The 23,393-nt window shown below is 43.8% G+C and overlaps 1 protein-coding gene across 1 annotated transcript in view; it reads left to right on the top strand.

Annotated features, from left to right (window-relative positions):
• LOC129833529 (potassium channel subfamily T member 2-like) overlaps positions 1–23,393 on the top strand; it is a 130,830-nt gene that overhangs the window by 92,811 nt on the left and 14,626 nt on the right. The window contains exons 11-19 of the mRNA XM_055898188.1: positions 3,867–4,031; positions 4,587–4,723; positions 5,462–5,525; positions 6,081–6,189; positions 20,583–20,691; positions 20,940–20,996; positions 21,532–21,684; positions 21,931–22,187; positions 22,934–23,267. Coding sequence (XP_055754163.1) covers positions 3,867–4,031; positions 4,587–4,723; positions 5,462–5,525; positions 6,081–6,189; positions 20,583–20,691; positions 20,940–20,996; positions 21,532–21,684; positions 21,931–22,187; positions 22,934–23,267 — 1,385 coding nt within the window. The remainder of the gene's footprint in view (positions 1–3,866; positions 4,032–4,586; positions 4,724–5,461; positions 5,526–6,080; positions 6,190–20,582; positions 20,692–20,939; positions 20,997–21,531; positions 21,685–21,930; positions 22,188–22,933; positions 23,268–23,393) is intronic.

Genomic DNA, 23,393 nt, shown 5'->3' with positions numbered 1-23,393 from the left:
ATCACTACCTCAACCCACCTACTGTCTTTCAGTATCACTACCTCAACCCACCTACTGTCTTTCAGTATCACTACCTCAACCCACCTACTGTCTTTCAGTATCACTAACTCAACCCACCTACTGTCTTTCAGTATCACTGCCTCAACCAACCTACTGTCTGTCACTATCACTGCCTCAACCCACCTACTGTCTTTCACTACCTCAACCCACCTACTGTCTGCCTATCACTGACTCAACCCACCTACTGTCTGTCACTATCACTACCTCAACCCACCTACTATCTATCTATCACTACCTCAACCCACCTACTGTCTGTCACTATCGCTGCCTCAACCCACCTACTGTCTTTCACTACCTCAACCCACCTACTGTCTGCCTATCACTGCCTCAACCCACCTACTGTCTGTCACTATCACTACATCAACCCACCTACTGTCTGTCTATCACTGCCGCAAACCACCTACTGTCTGTCACTATCACTACCTCATCCCACCTACTGTCTGTCTATCACTGCCTCAAACCACCTACTGTCTGTCACTATCACTACCTCAACCCACCTACTGTCTTTCACTACCTCAACCCACCTACTGTCTGTCTATCACTACCTCAACCCACCTACTGTCTTTCAGTATCACTGCCTCAACCCACCTACTGTCTGTCACTATCACTACCTCAACCCACCTACTGTCTGTCTATCACTACCTCAACCCACCTACTGTCTTTCAGTATCACTGCCTCAACCCACCTACTGTCTGTCACTATCACTACCTCAACCCACCTACTGTCTGTCTATCACTGCCTCAACCCACCTACTGTCTTTCACTACCACAACCCACCTACTGTCTTTCACTATCACTACCCCAACCCACCTACTGTCTGTCACTATCACTACCTCAACCCACCTACTGTCTTTCACTATCACTACCTCAACCCACCTACTGTCTTTCACTATCACTACCTCAACCCACCTACTGTCTGTCACTATCACTACCTCAACCCACCTACTGTCTTTCACTACCTCAACCCACCTACTGTCTTTCACTATCACTACCTCAACCCACCTACTGTCTATCTATCACTACCTCAACCCACCTACTGTCAATCTATCACTACCTCAACCCACCTACTGTCTTTCACTATCACTACCTCAACCCACCTACTGTCTGTCACTATCACTACCTCAACCCATCTACTGTCTGTCACTATCACTACCTCAACCCACCTACTGTCTATCTATCACTACCTCAACCCACCTACTGTCTTTCACTATCACTACCTCAACCCACCTACTGTCTATCTATCACTACCTCAACCCACCTACTGTCTTTCACTATCACTACCTCAACCCATCTAATGTCTGTCTACCACTACCTCAACCCACCTGCTGTCTATCTATCACTACCTCAACCCACCTACTGTCTTTCACTACCTCAACCCACCTACTGTCTGTCACTATCACTACCTCAACCCACCTACTGTCTGTCACTATCACTACCTCAACCCACCTACTGTCTTTCACTATCACTACCTCAACCCACCTACTGTCTATCTATCACTACCTCAACCCACCTACTGTCTGTCTATCACTACCTCAACCCACCTACTGTCTTTCACTACCTCAACCCACCTACTGTCTGTCACTATCACTGCCTCAACCCACCTACTGTCTGTCACTATCACTGCCTCAACCCACCTACTGTCTTTCAGTATCACTGCCTCAACCCACCTACTGTCTTTCAGTATCACTACCTCAACCCACCTACTGTCTTTCAGTATCACTACCTCAACCCACCTACTGTCTTTCAGTATCACTACCTCAACCCACCTACTGTCTTTCAGTATCACTACCTCAACCCACCTACTGTCTTTCAGTATCACTACCTCGACCCACCTACTGTCTTTCAGTATCACTACCTCAACCCACCTACTGTCTTTCAGTATCACTACCTCAACCCACCTACTGTCTGTCACTATCACTGCCTCAACCCACCTACTGTCTTTCACTACCTCAACCCACCTACTGTCTGCCTATCACTACCTCAACCCACCTACTGTCTGTCACTATCACTGCCTCAACCCACCTACTGTCTTTCACTACCTCAACCCACCTACTGTCTGCCTATCACTGCCTCAACCCACCTACTGTCTGTCACTATCACTACCTCAACCCACCTACTGTCTGTCTATCACTGCCTCAAACCACGTACTGTCTGTCACTATCACTACCTCAACCCACCTACTGTCTTTCACTACCTCAACCCACCTACTGTCTGTCACTATCACTGCCTCAACCCACCTACTGTCTTTCACTACCTCAACCCACCTACTGTCTGTCTATCACTACCTCAACCCACCTACTGTCTTTCAGTATCACTGCCTCAACCCACCTACTGTCTGTCACTATCACTACCTCAACCCACCTACTGTCTGTCTATCACTGCCTCAACCCACCTACTGTCTTTCACTACCTCAACCCACCTACTGTCTGTCACTATCACTGCCTCAACCCACCTACTGTCTTTCACTACCTCAACCCACCTACTGTCTGTCTATCACTACATCAACCCACCTACTGTCTATCTATCACTACCTCAACCCAACTACTGTCTGTCTATCACTACCTCAACCCAACTACTGTCTGTCTATCACTACCCCATCCCACCTACTGTCTGTCTATCACTACCTCAACCCACCTACTGTCTTTCAGTATCACTGCCTCAACCCACCTACTGTCTGTCACTATCACTACCTCAACCCACCTACTGTCTGTCTATCACTGCCTCAACCCACCTACTGTCTTTCACTACCACAACCCACCTACTGTCTTTCACTATCACTACCTCAACCCACCTACTGTCTGTCTATCACTACCTCAACCCACCTACTGTCTGTCTATCACTACCTCAACCCACCTACTGTCTTTCACTATCACTACCTCAACCCACATACTGTCTTTCACTATCACTACCTCAACCCACCTACTGTCTGTCTATCACTACCTCAACCCACCTACTGTCTGTCTATCACTGCCTCAACCCACCTACTGTCTTTCACTACCACAACCCACCTACTGTCTTTCACTATCACTACCTCAACCCACCTACTGTCTGTCTATCACTACCTCAACCCAACTACTGTCTGTCTATCACTACCTCAACCCAACTCCTGTCTGTCTATCACTACCTCAACCCACCTACTGTCTGTCTATCACTACCTCAACCCACCTACTGTCTTTCAGTATCACTGCCTCAACCCACCTACTGTCTGTCACTATCACTACCTCAACCCACCTACTGTCTGTCTATCACTACCTCAACCCACCTACTGTCTGTCACTATCACTACCTCAACCCACCTACTGTCTGTCACTATCACTGCCTCAACCCACCTACTGTCTTTCACTACCTCAACCCACCTACTGTCTGTCTATCACTACCTCAACCCACCTACTGTCTATCTATCACTACCTCAACCCAACTACTGTCTGTCTATCACTACCTCAACCCAACTACTGTCTGTCTATCACTACCTCAACCCACCTACTGTCTGTCTATCACTACCTCAACCCACCTACTGTCTTTCACTACCTCAACCCACCTACTGTCTGTCTATCACTACCTCAACCCACCTACTGTCTGTCTATCACTACCTCAACCCACCTACTGTCTGTCACTATCACTGCCTCAACCCACCTACTGTCTGTCTATCACTACCTCAACCCATCTACTGTCTATCTATCACTACCTCAACCCACCTACTGTCTGTCTATCACTGCCTCAACCCACCTACTATCTATCTATCACTACCTCAACCCATCTACTGTCTGTCCATCACTAATTACACTAATATAATTCTTCCCATCTGTAGTTTGAGCAGCTGGCCTTCCTGTGGATGGAGCGCCAGAAGTCTGGGGGGAACTACAGCCGATACCGAGCCCAGACGGAGAAGCATGTGGTGCTGTGTGTCAGCTGCCTCAAGATAGACCTCCTCATGGACTTCCTCAACGAGTTCTTCGCTCACCCCAGACTGCAGGTCTCTCCAAAAAACATTAACTAGGGCAGGGATGGGCAACTTTGATGGGGGTGGGGGCCACAAAAAATCTGATCTCATCATGAGGGGCCTCAGTGACTCGCTGGTCTGCGTACCCACATCTATATCCACACATGCAGTCATGCAGTCAGAGCCGACCCTAGCCTTATGGAGGCCGTAAGCAAAATGTTGGTCCCCCCTTTAGCTACCCTCCCCTCTTGACAGCAGAGAAAAAAAAGCAACGTTTTAGAGTTAATTTCCTGCAATTCTACACAGTTTTCCATTGGGAAGATGAGATGTGACTAACGTGTGTGTGCGTGTATTCATGTGTGTGTGCGTGTGTGTACATCTCTGTAATCCTCTCCAGGAAGCAGCTGAGGTTAAAACAGGGGATTCAATCAGCATTAGCATAGATCAAACAACATGTTTTATTTTCAGGAGCAGCTGGGTGAGGGTGTGTACGTGTCTTCATAATTGACTGAGTGTGTGAGACCCTCTCTGCCCTCCCATTAATCCCAGTGTGTGTGTGTGTGTGTGTGTGTGTGTGTGCGTCTATAGGACTACTACGTGGTGATCCTGTGCCCAGCAGAGATGGATGTCCAGGTGCGGAGGGTCCTCCATGTGCCCCTGTGGGCTCAGAGGGTCATCTACCTGCAGGGCTCCGCCCTCAAGGACCAAGACCTCATGAGGGCCAAGTGAGTCCCCTGCATCGGGCCCCCACTCAGGCACCCCAAATCACAGCCATGCTACAGGGGCCCCAAATCACAGCTATGTTACAGTGAAAGGGAAAGGAAGGGGGATACCTAGTCAGTTGTATAACTGAATGCATTCAACTGAAATGTGTCTTCTGCATTTAACCCAACCCATCTGAATCAGAGAGGTGCGGTGGGTTTCCATAATCAACATCTTTGGCGGCCGGGTAACAGGTTAACTGCCTTGCTCAGGTGGCAGAACGACTGATTTTTACCTTGTCAGCTCGGGGATTCGATCCAGCAACCTTCAGTTACTGGCCCAACGCTCTAACCACTAGGCTACCTGCCGCCCCTCCAGGGGCCCCAAACCAAGACATGCAACAGGGGCATATCTCATAGGCTATGTTTGACAGTTATCAGGGCAGATAGCAGTTACAGTACTCTTTATTTGCTGTTAAATAAAAACAGCAAATAAAATGATTGTATTTTCTCCTCCTTGTCTCTTCTGCTCCCCTGGTAGTAACTCGCAGTGAAGTAGTGTGTGTTTGAAGGACAAATGTATTGTTCTATTGTCCTGTTCCTCCTTTGTTCTCTCTCAAAAATATGACAACAACAACATCCACCCCCTCTCTCTCTCCTCTCATCCTTTCATCTCCTGATCCTCTCTCCTCCTCCTGCCTCTATCTGACCTGTGTCCTGTCTTGGCCTGACCCCTCCTGCTGCTCTACTAACTGGCTGTAGGATGGACGATGCTGAGGCCTGTTTTATCCTCAGTAACCGATTCGAGGTGGACCGCTTCGCTGCTGTACGTTCCTCAATCTCCTTTTAATACTTATAATCTCCACGCCACCCTCCTTCTTTTCCTGTCCTCCACTCTTCTTTCCCTCCTTCACAGCTTTCTCTCTCTTCCTCTACTATAGTTTTATAAAAATGTAAATGATCATGCTAAGAACTATTTCACAGCAATTATCTATCTTCTTATTTTACCCTGCCTCCTATTTTCCTCTCTGCGTTGCCGTTCTTCACACACTGTTTCACACCTGTGACATAATTACGGGAATTTGAGGGAATTTTACTTTCTGGTGTGGCTATAGGCGGTTAGTTCTGTTGAAAGCTCCGTGCCCTAGTTGAAGAGGCTTATCAGGGGGATTATATATAGAAGAGATACAATCTGTGACTGTGGTGGAGCTACTGGTGCTGCTAATGATTTGAGTCTCTTTCTTGCTACTCTATCCCATCCTCCCTTCCTCTCTCTCTCTGTCTCGCTCTTTCTCTCTCTCTCTCTTTTTCTCTCTCTCTCTTTCTCTCTCTCTCTTTCTCTCTCTCTCTTTCTCCCTCACTCTCTCTTTTTCTCTACCAGGATCACCAGACCATTCTAAGAGCCTGGGCGGTGAAAGACTTTGCCCCAAACTGCCCCCTGTATGTCCAGATCCTCAAACCTGAGAACAAGTTCCACGTCAAGTTTGCAGGTCAGAGCATTGAGTGTGGGATTCGTTGGGATGGCTGAGCGTGTGCATGCATAGTATGCGCATGTGTGTTATACATAATGGGGCCAACGTGTGACATTGGGATAAATATTTTCAAATGGTTTAAAAAATAAATAATGTAGTTTCACATTTGTACTTAGAGGAATAAAAGGTCATTTATGCAACTTGGCCCACCTACACAACAACATAGACCTAGGACTATACCTCCTTTAAGCAGGGTTCATACACACATTGGCAAGTCAAATTCAAGGACTTCCGGGGACTTTTTCAAGTACTTAATTGTAATTTTCATGGACCTCAATGTTATACAATTGTATATGTTATATAATTGTACTTATAGGGCCTAATATAGAACCCTCCCTCCCCCAGAAAAGCTAGCAAAAAGTGTCAATAAAGTAGACCATTACCACTAAAAACAATGCATTTTTTTAGGCCTTGCAAATGCATTGATATTCAAATTATTATTACATTATAAAATATATGAGAATAATGTGGACATTGCCTGACTAAATAAATTGGATGCATGCATGGCGACTTTTCTGTAGCCTATGTGGCCGACGCAGATGTAGATGTTGTCGTCATCATTATAACCACACATGGTTTTACAGCAACAGAGTAGTGCAATGCAACACCCTTCAATTGAAGCGGCGGGAAACAAACGAAAGTGACCACATCTCTCACAAAAACTGATCAAAAATGAAATCACAGATAATGAATTATGAGGGAGCAGGATAACTTATAAATTGTCTACAATAATTACAAGGACTTTTAAAGCACAGAACTGAGGAAATGTCAGATTTTCAAAAAAAACATCTTTAAAAAAAAATAATCTGAAAACATGAACTCATTACCTTGATGCTTTCACTGTTAAATCTAACAAGACCCTGCTGTGAACCAGGCAGACAACAACAGATGATCAGCATCAATTAATTAGGGATATTAGATCCAACATGAATCCAGGAACAACTGTCTTCACCCGCATTTTTCCCAGCACTTGGGCTGTTGCTGCATCACATGCACGATCACAACAGCTGTTCATCACTTGACTCTCATTCAGAATATTCCTTCCTGGATCAGATGATGATGTGTGAAAATAAAGCAGCGTAACTAGTCAGCTGGACACCAAATGTGCATCCAACAAGTGTTATTCATAACTATTGAAGAACCACGTTAATGACAGTATCAAGGTAATACTCTTTCGGTTAGCAATCACATCATTTGGGATTTGTGTGCCCGTGAAAACTGTGTTCACCCCCTGACATAAGGAGACACAAAATGTTATGTAGTTCCACTGCATTTCTGAGATCTCTATACAATAACTGTCCGACAGCCAGATCGGATTCTTACAGGGTTCAAGTTCTTACAGGGTTCAAGTTCAATGTTTAACTGATTCATGCTTAATATATAATATAACGATATCTTACACTTCCATAAATGCAAGGACAGAAAAGTAATGTTTTATGTCACACGATTTCGGACAAATCCGTCAAGACACCAACCATGATAAAGGGTTAAACATAAGTTTTAAATCAACTGGTGAATATTATTGAGTATAGCTGTGATCCCCCTTATATATTAATGTAATGACTTGAAAAAAATTGACAAATTATTATCAATGATTTATCAACAGCTGTAACAAGTTGTCAAGTGTAGGAAATCCTCACTGGTACCCTAGTTTAGAGAAAGACCCATATGTGTCTTTCTCTGTTCCAGCATACTATGAACTGACATCCATTTCCCCAGAGTTTCTGGTCTGCTTGATTAAGGGCCTGTCTCATTTTCCACCTGAACACCTCCTGTGATTTGTGACAGTCTTTGCAGGTGTATTCTACGCATTTCCTATCAGACAAGATAGTATAAAGCAGTATACCCATTCCATTCTCTCCGGCTCTCCCATGATGGACAGATTGTGTTGACAGCGTGTCTGGGAGGAGTAATTTTATTAGCATGGACACTTTGCCTCCTGGGAAACAAAGCCTTTTCCTGTTCAGCAAACCGTCATAAAGCACCAATCAAGCAGCACTTGTTAGGAAAAGGAGAGAGAAAGATGAGGAGGCAAAGACTTCACTTTTCGCCTTCACCATCTCGTTCTGTACCTCTCTCAATTCAATTCAGTGGCTTTATTGGGATGGGAAACATGTTTACATGGCCAAAGCAAGTGAAATAAGCAATAACTAAAAGTGAGAAGAAACAAAAACAACATAAACCAAAAAATATCACAATTTAACAGTAAACATTGCACTCACAAAGGTTTAAAAAATATAAAGGCATTTCAAGTGTTATATTATGTACAATGTTTTACCAATTATAGTACGAGTAGTAGGGGAAGATAAATAAACATATAAATATTGGTGGTATTTACAATGTTGTTTGTGCGCCCCTGGTTGCCCTTTTCTCATGACAACGGGCCACAAATCTTGCACATTGTGGTCTCTCTCTCTCTCTCTCTCTCTCTCTCTCTCTCTCTCTCTCTCTCTCTCTCTCTCTCTCTCTCTCTCTCTCTCTCTCTCTCTCTCTCTCTCTCTCTCTCTCTCTCTCTCTCTCTCTCTCTCAATTCAAAGGGCTTTATTGGCATGGGAAACATATGTTTACATTGCCAAAGCAAGTGAAATAGATAATAAACAAAAGTGAAATAATCAATCAAAAATTAACAGTAAAAATTCCACTCACAAGTTTCAAAGGAATATACACATTTCAAATGTCATATCATGGCTATGTACAATGTTATAATGATGTGCAAATAGTTAAATCACAAAAGGGGAAATTAATAAACATAAATATGGGTTGTATTTACAATGATGTTGGTTCTTTCTTGTGGCTACAGGCCACAAATCTTGCTGCTGTGATGGTACACTGTGATATTTCACCAAATAGATATGGGAGTTTATCAAAATTGGATTTGTTTTGGAATTCTTTGTGGGTCTCTATAATCTGAGGGAAATATGTGTCTCTAATATGTGTAGCTCAGATTCCACCTCAGTTTGTGGGCAGTGTGCACATAGCCTGTCTTCTCTTGAGCCAGGTCTGCCTAGGGTGGCCTCTCTCAATAGCAAGGCCATGCTCACTGAGTCTGTACATAGTCAAAGCTTTCCTTAATTTGTGGTCAGTCACAGTGGTCAGGTATTCTGCCACTGTGTACTCTCTGTTTAGGGCCAAATAGCATTCCAGTTTGCTCTTTTTGGTAAATTCTTTCCAATGTGTCAAGTAATTATCTTTTTGTTTTCTCATGATTTGGTTGGGTCTAATTGTGTTGCTGTCCTGGGGCTCTGTGGGGTGTGTTTGTGTTTGTGAACAGATCCCCAGGACCAGCTTGCTTAAGGGATTCTTCTCTAGTTTAATCTCTCTGTAGGCGATGGCTTTGTTATGGAAGGTTTGGGAATCGCTTCCTTTTAGATCGTTGTAGAATTGAATGGCTCTTTTCTGGATTTTGATAATTAGCGGGTATCGGCCTAATTCTGCTCTGCATGCATTATTTTGTGTTTTATGTTGTACACAGAGGATATTTTTTACAGAATTCTGCATCCAGAGTCTCAATTTGGTGTTTGTCCCATTTTGTCAATTCTTGGTTGGTGAGCGGACCCCAGACCTCACAACCATAAAGGGCAATGGGTTCTATAACTGATTCAAGTATTTTTTCCAGATCCTAATTGGTATGTCAAATTTTATGTTCCTTTTGATGGCATAGAATGCCCTTCTTGCCTTGTCTCTCAGATTGTTCACAGCTTTGTAGAAGTAACCTGTGATGCTGATGTTTAGGCCGAGGTATGTATAGTTTTTTGTGTGCTCTAGGGCAATGGTGTCTAGATGGAATTTGTATTTGTGGTCCTGGCAACTGGGCCTTTTTTGGAACAGCATTATTTTTGTCTTACTGAGAATTACTGAGGGTCCCAGATCTAACAGAATCGGTGCAGAAGGTCTAGGTGCTGCTGTAGGCCCTCCTTGGTTGGGGACAGAAGAACCAGATCATCAGCAAATAGTAGACATTTGACTTAAGATTTTAGTAGGTTGAGGCCGGGTGCTGCAGACTGTTCTAGTGCCCTTGCTAATTCATTGATATATATGTTGAAGAGGGTGGGGCTCAAGCTGCATCCCTGTCTCACCCCACGGCCCTGTGGAAATAAATGTGTGTGTTATTTACAATTTTAACCGCACACTTGTTGTTTGTGCACATGGATTTTATAATGTCGTATGTTTTCCCCCAATTTGTATAGAAGACCCTCATGCCAAATTGAGTCAGAAGCTTTTTTGAAATCCACAAAGCATGAGAAGACTTTCCCTTTTGTTTTGTTTTGTTTGTTTGTCAATTAGGGTGTACAGGGTGAATACGTGGTCTGTCGTACGGTAATTTGGTAAAAAGCCAATTTGACATTTGCTCAGTACATTGGTTTCACTGAGGACATGTACAAATCTGCTGTTAATGATAATGCAGAGGATTTTCCCAAGGTTGCTGTTGACGCATATCCCACGGTAGTTATTGCGGTCAAATTTTCCTTTACTTTTGTGAATTGGGGTGATATTGCAGAAGATGCCAAAGCTAAGGATGATGTTAAAGGTTAAAGAGTATAAGAAAACTAATTTGAATTTGTGGTCTGAATATTTTATCATTTCATTTAGGTCAACACCACAGGCCTTTTTGGGTCGGAGGGTTTGTATTTTGTCCTGTAGTTCATTGTAGCTCTCTCTAACTCTGTCTCTGTCTCTCTCACCAATATCGCACTTCTCTAACTTCATCCTCGGGAACATCCTATTTCCCTGCCTTCACCCATGCTGTCTCAATTAATGATTCATGTTTTATCCCATTACATTAGTCAAGGAAATCCAGTTTCTGCCTACCTAATATGCTGCCTGTAGGCAGGGAGTCATCTATCGGCACTGCCTTACCTTTTAACAGTCTGAATTCCATCTGAATGCATTGGTTTGTTATTAGTTTAAGCTGGGTCGTTACCAAGGAGATGGAATAGCATGAAGCTGCTTTTTCTATTCTCCTATGTCTGCCTATCTCCTCTACTGTGCTGCTTCTCTCAGTCACGTACCAGTCCTGGAGGTCTGAGGAGCGCTCTGTGGCGAGGTGATTTCTGATTGGTGCTGTAGGGCAGAATGTTGAATGTGATTGGGGAAGGACTGCATGTGCAGTACGATGGGAACTAAATCAAACACTTTTGTGCAAGGTTTTGATTCCTTTCATCGTGTTTCTTCGTACGTTTTCTTTTCAGATAAATAAATTAAGTTGTGAAAAGAAATGTTGAATGTGTTCCAGTCTGGCTCTCTTAGTATTAAGTGGAGGAATGTGTCAGAGATAGAAAACCTACTAGTGCTTCTACAGTTAGCTTGCATACGGGATAGTACATTGGATAGAGCTGAAATGCTACCTCAATCACAATGAAGACAACATCACAGAGAGGAATGGTTTTGCAACATTTCAATTTACCCCCAAAATAAATAAATTAATGCATGTGAGTCAATTTAACAGACACAGCCAATCTCTTCATATGAACACAATAAAGCCATTACTTAATACAGTGTTCTTCCTGTCAGTGATCAAGTAACCAGTTTTAGTGGCGTGGACAGGCACGTTGTGACAGGGTGCTGAATTCCCTCGTTAAGTGCCAGTGTGGGTGGCACTATTGAGACGCAGTGGAGACTTGATTTGATCCCCACAAATAGCTTAACAACTGCCTAATGTCTATTATATTAGATCATATACACTGAGTGTACAAAACATTAGGAACGCCTTCCTAATATTGAGCCTTTTGACCTCAGAACAGCCTCAATTCATTGGGGGATGGACTCAGTCCATGGTGATGCTGGCCCATGTTGACTCCAATGCTTCCCACAGTTGTGTCAAGTTGGCTGAATGTCCTTTGGATGGTGGACCATTCTTGATACACATTGGAAACTGTTGAGTGTGAAAAAATACAGAAGTATTGCAGTTTTTGACTCAAACCGGTGTGCATGGCGTCTCCTACCATACCCCGTTCAAAGGCACTTAAATATTTTGTCTTGCCCATTCACCCTCTGAATGGCCCACATACACAATGCATGTCTCAAGGCTTAAAAATCATTTTTTAACCTGTCTCCTCCCCTTCATCTACACTGATTGAAGTGAGTTTAACAAGTGACATCAATATGGGATCATAGCTTTCACCTGGATTCACCTGGTCAGTCGATGTCATGGAAAGAGCAGGTGTTCCTAATGTTTTATTACACTCAGTGTATGTTGGGATGGCTCTATGCAGAGAGGCAGAGAGAGCAGACTGCCACTCAAATTCTCTCTCTGTGTGGGAAGGATCAAAGGGGGTTTATATGAATCAGAATTGGCTTGTGGTTTGACTGGGTTGCATGGTGTTGATTTTCCCTGACCAAATGTTGAACAACAATGACCTGGTGTGTTTCTGGTGGGCTGAGCTATATTAGCCTGGTCAATAGCCTGGTCACTTACACATACCATCACACAATAACTGCATGCTGATTTAATTAGGGTTGCTGTTTGGGCAGACCTGCAGTAATTACTATCTGCTGCCAGCGTGGGAGTTCACTTCGCACAGAGACACACAGAGACACACAGAGACACACACACGTCCTTCACACACGTTCTTCACACACACCTCTCACACACAGACCAACTCTCCATACCACATGTATTTAAGATTGTCTGTGCTTAAACTGGAACATAGTGGATGCACAGTAACATGCTATACATGACTCCAGAGCTTTGGCTCTGCGCTTCACAGCTCTGTATGGGTTTTGACTGACAGCCATTCTGTAAATTACGATTAATTCTGTAAATTACGATGACTCAATGTATTTTGAAAGATGAGACGTTGAGGATTATAATAAATACCACTTTGATGTCATCGAAGCAAGCCAAAGACTCGTGAGTCCAAATGTGCACTCCAAAAAAACTCATGTCATATACAGTGTCAATGTTTCTGATCACTATGTTTGATGTACAGTTACAAGATGAGATGGTGTTCTACCCTGGTTGTCCTGAACACAATGAACCTGTTTGTTGTATTATGATGAACATTTTCCGCACCTGAATGAACTCATGACTCCATTCTATGCACACCGTACGACCTGCTTTTCTGAATTGCATTGTGAAAGCCTAACACTGTACGATTGTATTTTATCATTTAGCTAGTCATGTTGGTAATAGAACAAGCTTTCAAATCATGCCCACCTGACCCAGATTGCGATTTATAATGGAGTGTTTTTGGTTGCGTAAACAACAACAGTAATTGTGTAAAGGCAGGGATGTAGAGCTGTGTTCCGACGTGCTCTATTTCTTCAACGGCACTGCCAGGAGAGCTAAAAAAAACACCTTATAGTTGAAGACTCTTTGAGTGCATTGAAATGACTTAGCAACTGTGCCCACACTGGTGGGGTGTGTGGCCACTTGAAGACAACAGCTAGTCCTCTCACTCAAACCCTTGTCATATTTTTGTGTTATGTTGCACCTACCCCACATTTTCCAGAAATATTCTTATCATGTTACTGAATGTATCCAGAGTATTTTTCGATTTCATTATTGACAAATGCTGTGAAAAGTATAGTTAACGTAAAATGCACATAAAATAAACAGTGTAAATTTTGGATTCATTCAGTCTCGTGTCAGGTGAACTAAACTCAGCAAAAAAAGAAATGTCCCTTTTTCAGGACCCTGTCTTTCAAAGATAATTAGTAAAGATCCAAACAATACAGCTCTTCATTGTAAAGGGTTAAAACACTGTTTCCCATGCTTGTTCAATGAACCATAAACAATTAATGAACATGCACCTGTGGAACGGTCGTTAAGACACTAACAGCTTATAGACGGTAGGCAATTAAGGTCATTCTAAAAACGTATTACACTAAAGAGGCCTTTCTACTGACTCTGAAAAACACCAAAAGAAAGATGCCCAGGGTCCCTGCTCATCTGCGTGAATGTGCCTTAGGCATGCTGCAAGGAGGCTTGAGGACTGCAGATGTGGCCAGGGCAATAAATTGCAATGTCTGTACTGTGAGATGCCTAAGACAGAGCTACAGGGAGACAGTACGGACAGCTGATCGTCCTCGCAGTGGCAGACCACGTGTAACAACACCTGCACAGGATTGGTACATCTGAACATCATACCTGCGGGACAGGTACAGGATGGCAACAACAACTGCCCGAGTTACACCAGGAACGCACAATCCCTCCATCAGTGCTCAAACTGTCCACAATAGGCTGAGAGAGGCTGGACTGAGGGCTTGTAGGCCTGTTGTAAGGCAGGTTCTCACCAGACATCACCAGCAAAAACGTAGCCTATGGGCACAAACCCACCGTCGCTGGACCAGACAGGACTGGCAAAAAGTGCTCTTCACTGACGAGTCGCAGTTCACCAGGGGTGATGGTCGGATTCGCGTTTATCGTCAAAGCAATGAGCATTACACCGAGGCCTGTACTCTGGAGCGGGATCGATTTGGAGGTGGAGGGTCCGTCATGGTCTGGGGCAGTGTGTCACAACATCATCGGACTGAGCTTGTTGTCATTGCAGGCAATCTCAACGCTGTGCATTACAGGGAAGACATCCTCCTCCCTCATGTGGTACCCTTCCTGCAGGCTCATGCTGACATGACCTTCCAGCATGACAATGCCACCAGCCATACTGTTCGTTCTGTGCGTGATTTCCTGCAAGACAGGAATGTCAGTGTTCTGCCATGGCCAGCGAAAAGCCCGGATCTCAATCCCATTGAGCACGTCTGGGACCTGTTGGATTGGAGGGTGAGGGCTAGGGCCATTCCCCCCAGAAATTTTCGGGAACTTGCAGGTGCCTTGGTGGAAGAGTGGGGTAACATCTCACAGCAAGAACTGGAAATTCTGGTGCAGTCCACGAGGAGGAAATGCACTGCAGTACTTAATACAGCTGGTGGCCACACCATATTGTTATTTTTTTAACCTTTATTTAACTAGGCAAATCAGTTAAGAACAAATTCTTATTTTCAGTGGGTTAACTGCCTTGTTAAGGGGCAGAACACCAGATCTGACTGTTACTTTTGATTTTGACCCCCCCTTTGTTCAGGGACACATTATTCCATTTCTGTTAGTCACATGTCTGTGGAACTTGTTCAGTTTATGTCTCAGTTGTTGAATCTTGTTATGTTCATACAAATATTTACACATGTTAAGTTTGCTGAAAATAAACGCAGTTGACAGTGAGAGGATGTTTCTTTTGTTGCTGAATTTATTTAGTCGTCACCTTTAGTCTAATAATTTTCCCATAATCTCCAAACTGTTCCGTTTTCATTTCTATCATGGTATGCATATGCTTTCCATATTTTATTCTGTAAGAAACATTTCAATTTAGCCCTATCCATATAGATCAATTCCCACGATGTCACGTTCCTGACCTTATTTCCTTTGTTTTAGTCTTTGTTTGTTGGTCAGGACGTGAGCTGGGTGGGTATATTCCATGTTATGTGTTTTCATTGGTTTAGGGTTGTCTAACTAGCCTGATATGGTTCTCAATCAGAGGCAGGTGTTTTACATTGTCTCTGATTGGGAACCTTATTAAGGTAGGCTGTTCTCACTGTTTGTTTGTGGGTGATTGTTCCTGTTCGTTGCGTTCTTTGTTTTCTAGATTCACATGTTCAGGACTGTAGCGTCGTTGGTTTGGTTTTGTTTATTGTTTTTGTTCGTGTTTAATAAGTGTTCGAATAAATATGGATACACACCACGCTGCGATTTGGTCCTCCTCTCCTTCAACCAACGACGAGAGTCCTTACAGCATCACCCACCAACCAAGGACCAAACAGCGTGGTAACAGGCAGTGGCAGCAGGAGCAGGTCATTTTGTTCTGTTCTCTGCTGTAGGAGCATTGATAGGAACATAAGGCTAGCAGGGTACTGATGATTTGATCCCAAAAAATGAAGCTGTCATGATTCATTACACAGAATACTACAAAACTTACTTTAAAATTCTGTAGAAAACTGTATTATACTGTAGAATACTATACTACACACTGTAGTATACCTCGATCATGTATAGTACTTACTATAGAATGTTGTAGAATACTATAGTAAATAGTAGAGTATACTACAGACCACAAAAAGACTACAGTAGTTACTACAGTATACTACAGTCCGCAAAAACAATACAGTAATTACTATAATATAAACCAACGTTTTTTTCTTACTGCAGTATTTATACTATAGTAAACTGTAAATATTACAGTATACTACAGACATATCTGCAACACTATAGTAAATACTAGAGTATTCACTAAAGTCTGCAAAAACACTACAGTGAATACTCTTTTTTTCTTCATTTGGGTACATATTATGATCCAAACGTTCTTTCTATCCCACTATGTCTGTAATTTATACAAATATTATCATCATCAACAACATTTTCCTCTCTGTTGGTGAGTCTAATGGAAGTAAAGCTGCTAGACAGAAACGATCTGTGTCTCATTGCTTTTATGTGTTTACTAGCTACTAACCTACTCCTGGGGCACGAGAGGCGGGGCTGGACAATTATAGCTACCAACGTTTCTGTCAACAATCAATATGCAAAGCACATCTGGGCATTTAAGGCCAAGATCTCATTTGTACCAAACACTGTACCCCTGATAATATTTGTCCACTGATTACAGCATATAATGTAATCAAGAATAATACAGCAGGGAAAATGACTGCTTCCTGAGCCTCATTTTATTGGTCATAACTATATTGTTTTTTTGTCACAAAGAGATGAGAGAGAAGGTAGCAGAAAAACAAGAGAAACAGACAAGGCAGGAGCAGTGAAGGTGGAGTGATGGGTGTTATCTATGTTTGTTCAGGCTGGTTCCATTTTCTCCCTCCTTCCCAGGCCTTTGCTAAGTGTGTGAGAGTGTGAAATGTCCTTTAATAAGACACTGCACTGCAGGGGTGTTGCCAGGTCCCCTTACCCCCAAAATAAGATATAGAGCAAAGAAATACAAAAACAACCCAGAATATAAACTGAAAGGGTAAAAACAACCCAGAATGTAAACTGAAGGGGTAAAAAATAACCCAGAATATCAACTGAAGGGGTAAAAAATAACCCAGAATATAAACTGAAGGGGTTAAAACAACCTAGAATATAAACTGAAGGGGTAAAAAATAACCCAGAATATCAACTGAAGGGGTAAAAAATAACCCAGAATTTAATCTGAAAGGGTAAAAACAACCCAGAATGTAAACTGAAGGGGTAAAAAATAACCCAGAATATCAACTGAAGGGGTAAAAAATAACCCAGAATATAAACTGAAGGGGTTAAAACAACCTAGAATATAAACTGAAGGAGCAAAAATAACCCAGAATATAAACTGAAGGGGTAAAAACAACCCAGAATATAAACTGAAGGGGTAAAAACAACCCAGAATATAAACTGAAGGGGTAAAAACAACCCAGAATATAAACTGAAGGGGTAAAAACAACCCAGATGTCACGTTCCTGACCTGTTTTCCCTTGTTTTTGTATTTGTTTAGTTGGTCAGGGTGTGAGTTGGGGTGGGCATTCTATGTTGTGTGTCTAGTTTGTCTGTTTCTGTGTCCAGCCTAATATGGTTCTCAATCAGAGACAGCTGTCAATCGTTGTCCCTGATTGAGAATCATATATGGGTGGCTTGTTTTGTGTTGGGGATTGTGGGTGGTTGTTTCCTGTCTCTGTGCTTGTGTTCTGCACCAGATAGGACTGTTATCGGTTTGCCACATTTTGTTATTTGTTAAGTGTTCACTGTTTATTAGTGTTATTAAAAATTGTTGAGCACTGGCTACGCTGCGTGTTGGTCCGATCCCTGCTACACTCTCTCTTCTAGTGAAGAGAGGGAAGGCTGCCGTTACACCAGAATGTAAACTGAAGTGGTAAAAACAACCCAGAATATAAACTGAAGTGGTAAAAACAACCCAGAATGTAAACTGAAGGGGTAAAAACAACCCAGAATATAAACTGAAGGGATAAAAAGAGACAATGCCCTAAGGAGGAGAAGAGAAAATAATCTGACATGACAGGGAGTTGACTGTCTATTTGACGAATGTATATTTATTTATCTCTGCTAATTGCATCCTGTTGTGTTGTCAAGTAAGTGCCATTGAGTTAATAATAGATTAAATCATAGTGTAAATTCACCTGATGCAGCCTACTTGATGGAGGTAGGGAGCATCTGGGTAAATTATGTTGAGATTAATGAAGAGGTTTTAATTCCATCAGATTGAATTAGTGTTCTGCATAAACCACAGCGTTTACACTTAGCTAACAGGCCAGACTTTATCTCAGCCTCTGACTGAGATATCAATTACCACAGCCTTTGGGATGCACCTGCACTAATAAGGTGGCTTTAGGGGCTGACAAAAATACACACACACATTCTAGATGCCACACACACACAGGCACATATACACACACACACCTATATTCCCACAGACAAACACAAAGGCACACACACAGATGAATGATCAGACAGGCAAAGAAATGCACTCACTCTTGCACACAGGTACAGCAGAGGAGGCAGAGCATGTTTGACCCATAAGCTACCTGTGAAGACACATCCACTAGACCACCTTTACTCCACACACACAAATGCATACAAAGCTCTTCCCCGCCCTTCATTTAGCAAATCTGATCATAATTCTATCCTCCTGATTCCTGCTTACAAGCAAAAACTAAAGCACTAAGTACCAGTGACTCGCTCAATACGGAAGTGGTCAGATGATGCAGATGCTACGCTACAGGACTGTTTTGCTAGCACAGACAAGAATATGTTCCGGGATTCATCCAATGGCATTGAGGAGTATACCACCTCAGTCATCGGGTTCATCAATAAATGCACCGACGACGTCACCAACGTACATATCCCAACCAGAAGCCATGGATTACAGGCAACATCCGCATCGAGCTAAAGGCTAGAGCTGCCGCTTTCAAGGAGTGGGACACTAATCTGGACGCTTATAAGAAACCTCGTTATACCCTCAGACGAACCATCAAACAAGCAAAGCGTCAATACAGGATTACGATTGAATCCTACTACACCTGCTTTGACGCTTGTCGGATGTGACAGGGCTTGAAAACTATTACGGACTACAAAGAGAAACCGAGACACAACCTGCCCAGTGACGTGAGCCTACCAGACGAGCTAAATGCCTTTTATGCTCGCTTCGAGGCAAGCAACACTGAAGCATGCACGAGAGCACCAGCTGTTCTGGACGACTGTGTGATAACGCTCTCGTAGCCGATGTGAGCAAGACCTTTAACCAGGTCAACATTCACAAAGCCGCAGGGCCAGACGGATTACCAGGACAAAGCCATAACGAAAAGATTAAGATGGGCAAAATGACACAGACGCTGGACAGAGATATGGCTTTTTCTTTGCAACTCTGCCTAGAAGGCCAGCATCCCGGAGTCACCTCTTCACTGTTGACGTTGAGACTGGTGTTTGCGGGTACTATTTAATGAAGCTGCCAGTTGAGGACTTGTGAGGCATCTGTTTCTCAAACTAGACACTCTAATGTACTTGTCCTCTTGCTCAGTTGTGCACCGGGGCCTCACACTCCTCTTTATATTCTGGTTAGAGCAAGTTTGCACTGTTCTGTGAAGGAAGTAGTACACAGCGTTGTACGAGATCTTTAGTTTCTTGGCAATTTCTCGCATGGAATAGCCTTCATTTCTCAGAACAATAATAGACTGATGAGTTTCAGAAGAAAGTTTGTTTCTGGCCATTTTGAGCCTGTAATCGAACCCACATAATCTGATGCTCCAGATACTCAACTAGGCTAAAGAAGGCCAGTTTTATTGCTTCTTTAATCAGAACAACAGTTTTCAGCTGTGCTAACATAATTGCAAAAGGGTTTTCTAATGATCAATTAGCCTTTTAAAATGATAAACTTGGATTAGCTAACACTACATGCCATTGGAACACAGGATTGATGGGTGCTGATAATGGGCCTCTGTACGCCTACGTAGATATTCCATAAAAAATCAGCCGTTTCCAGCTACAATAGTCATTTACAACATTAACAATGTCGGCAGAGTATTTCTGATCAATTTGATGCTATTTTAATGGACAAAAATGTACTTTTCCTTCATAAACAAGGACATTTCTAAGTGACCCCAAACTTTTGGACGGTAGTGTAGACTCGGTACCGGTACACCCGGTGTATAGCCTCGTTGTTGTTATTTTATTGTGTTACTTTTTGTTATTTTTTACTTTAGTTTATTTGGTAAATATTTTCTTAACTCTTTCTTGAACTGCTCTGTTGGTTAAGGGCTTGTAAGTAAGCATTTCACGGAAAGGTCTACACTTGTTGTGTTCGGCGCATGTGACTAATAAAGTAGAATTTGATTTGATTACAGTATACTGAGTGTTACTGGTTTGTCTCCCCTGCTGCCTCTGTCTGCAGATCATGTGGTGTGTGAAGAGGAGTTTAAGTATGCCATGCTGGCCCTGAACTGTGTGTGTCCTGCTACCTCCACCCTCATCACCCTGTTGATCCACTCCTCTAGAGGACAGTGAGTGCACACACTCAAACCCCCACACACACACACACTTTTTCCAATGGGTGTGGGTGGTATCAGACAGAGGCAGTGAAGTATGTCCTTTGGCCTAACAGATGCTGTGTACATTGAGCTGTACACAGCAGATTAATCATGGTAGATAGACTACTGACCTAAAGTAAACCCAGACCAGTCATAATCCTCTTAAACCCAGACCAGCCATGATCCTCTATCTGCTGCCCCCTCCACCCCTCTACTTTCAGAACAGCACCCCCAGAGGCCTTCAGGCAACGTGCAGGAGCCTTCCAGCCCCTCAACAGGTCAGTGTGTGTCACTGTCCTCCTAAACCACCGACAACTCCCTCCCCCTCCTTCCGTATCCCTGATGTGCGGTGACATTAACTCGGCCAGGCATGCTGTCCCCATGAAACTGTCCATTTATTATTTACAGACGACAGTTGTTTCTGTAATGCAGTCCTTCTCACATCACCGCCACCCACAGCCACACTCTCCGCCCCGCACCCTTCCTTTCTCACCTCCTGTCTCTCAACTCATCCTTTCTAAAGGCTGACAAAGTGAACACAGCCCATGTGTGAAGCTCTCTCAATGTGTAGCGTTCAGCAGCGTCTATCTTGGCAGCTGTATTGCTCTGATAGTGTCTGTGTCCCTGTGTGTGTCTCTGTGCTGATTGAGTTATTGATTGGTTTCTGACACAGTTGTAAAGTGTTAACACTGCAGCCTTGAGGGGAAGTGTCTTTGATGTGTGGTTGATGCTGAAAGGGAAGCTGCGTGCAACACTGTTTAAAAGGTCAACTCTGTCCCCTAATGACCAATCCATTCCCTGATCGTGTCTCAGGGAGGGCGGGGCATGCTCAGCTGACCAGTGGCAGCGCACCTACCGCCGCTGCTCAGCCAATGAGGTGCATCACATTTGTCTGGAGGAGAGCAAGTTCTTTGGGGAGTACCAGGGGAAGAGTTTCACCTTCGCCTCCTTCCACGCACACAAGAAGTGAGTCAATAAGCAGACATACACAAAGTTTAAATTTGACATTTTAGTCATTTAGCAGACACTCTTAACCACACACACACCCACACACCACATACATTTGACATTTTAGTCATTTAGCAGACACTCTTAACCACACACACCCACACATCCACACACCACACACATTTGACATTTTAGTCATTTAGCAGACGCTATTAACCACAAACACACACACTTCCTGTATCTGATCCTCTCCTCCTCGGTCAGGTATGGTGTGTGTCTGATCGGAGTGCGGAGGCTGGAAAATGCCAACATCCTGCTGAACCCAGGTCCCGGCCACATCATGGGCGGCTCAGACACCTGCTTCTACATCAACATTTCCAAGGAGGAGAACTCAGCTTTTGTCAGGGGCCACAGAGAGCCCACGCGGGGGGGGCCCAAGGGCAGTGACAGGGGGGTGGGGCCCCAGACCATCTACCATGGACTCACCAGACTGCCTGTCCACAGCATCATCGCCAGCATGGGTCAGTCAGTCTCACTGACTCACAGTGACACAGTGACACTCAGATCCTTTGTCCAAGTGCACTTAGCATAATGTTTCTTATTATACAATTGTGACTTTCCTGATCCATGTACATGGCACAGATTAGGACATGTTTTACAATGTACATGGCACAGATTAGGACATGTTTTACAATGTACATGTCACAGATTAGGACATGTTTTACATGTTGATCCACAATAGGCAGATGTAAGAAGCCTAACAGTTGTATGAGGAATAAAACAGTATCTGAATGTGAGTCTCTGGTGAAAAGAGCATCTGCCAACTGAGTGAAATGTATCTGGCATGTAGGTTTCCTTTTGTTTTAGAGACGTTTTACAACCACACCCCCTGGTGGAGAACTCTGGGACTGCTGGTTCTCAAAGTTTGAAAGTTAAAGTGTGCGGCAGAACAATCACAGACACGGATGCAAACATAGCACACAGGGCAAGCACAGATCCAGAATCAGTACTATTTGGCTTCGTGAGAGAACAATGGTACTCCCAGTCACAGCACATTGGTACTCTCACAAAGCCAAAGAGTACTGATTCTGGATTTGTGCTTGCCATGTGTGCTATGTTTGCATCTGCATCTGTGTTTGTTCTAGGGCACATTTTCCCTTTAGCCTGTGCTTGTATGGACAGGACAGTTCTATAACTGTTTTCTACTAAGGGTGTGGACTGGTCATAGATTGTATGAGTGATTTTATGTGTCCTCTGTCCCCCGTAGGCACGGTGGCCATTGACCTGCAGGACTCCAGTGACAGCAGCCCAGAGGGCCAGGGCCCAGGGGGCATGACCATGGGCAGTGGGGGAGGTGTAGGTGGCAGGGCCAGCCAGACAGAGGGGGGGCTGGGGGGTGCTAACACCCTGGCCCTCCCAGCCACAGCAGACTCTGCCGAGGAGAGACGCCACAGCATCGCCCCTGTCCTGGAGCTGGTGGACGGGGTCAACTCAGCAACCTTTGACCCACTGGGGGACCAATCAGAGGACGAGGGTGGGGACGAAGGGAAGGATGAGGGGGACGGAGACGAGAATGACCAGTGGTGGGGTGGACGCTGCGAGTAAGTGTTTAGGAGTTGCCTGAGGTCTAATGTGTGTTTGAATTAGTTTGAGTCCTGCCATGTTCTGTCCTCATGTAACGGATGTGAAATGGCTAGCTAGTTAGCGGGTACGCGCTAATAGCGTTT

The sequence above is a fragment of the Salvelinus fontinalis genome, chromosome 34 (genome assembly GCF_029448725.1).
Source record: "Salvelinus fontinalis isolate EN_2023a chromosome 34, ASM2944872v1, whole genome shotgun sequence".
In the NCBI taxonomy this organism is placed as follows: domain Eukaryota; kingdom Metazoa; phylum Chordata; class Actinopteri; order Salmoniformes; family Salmonidae; genus Salvelinus; species Salvelinus fontinalis.
This window is presented reverse-complemented; position numbering and strand designations above follow the sequence as displayed.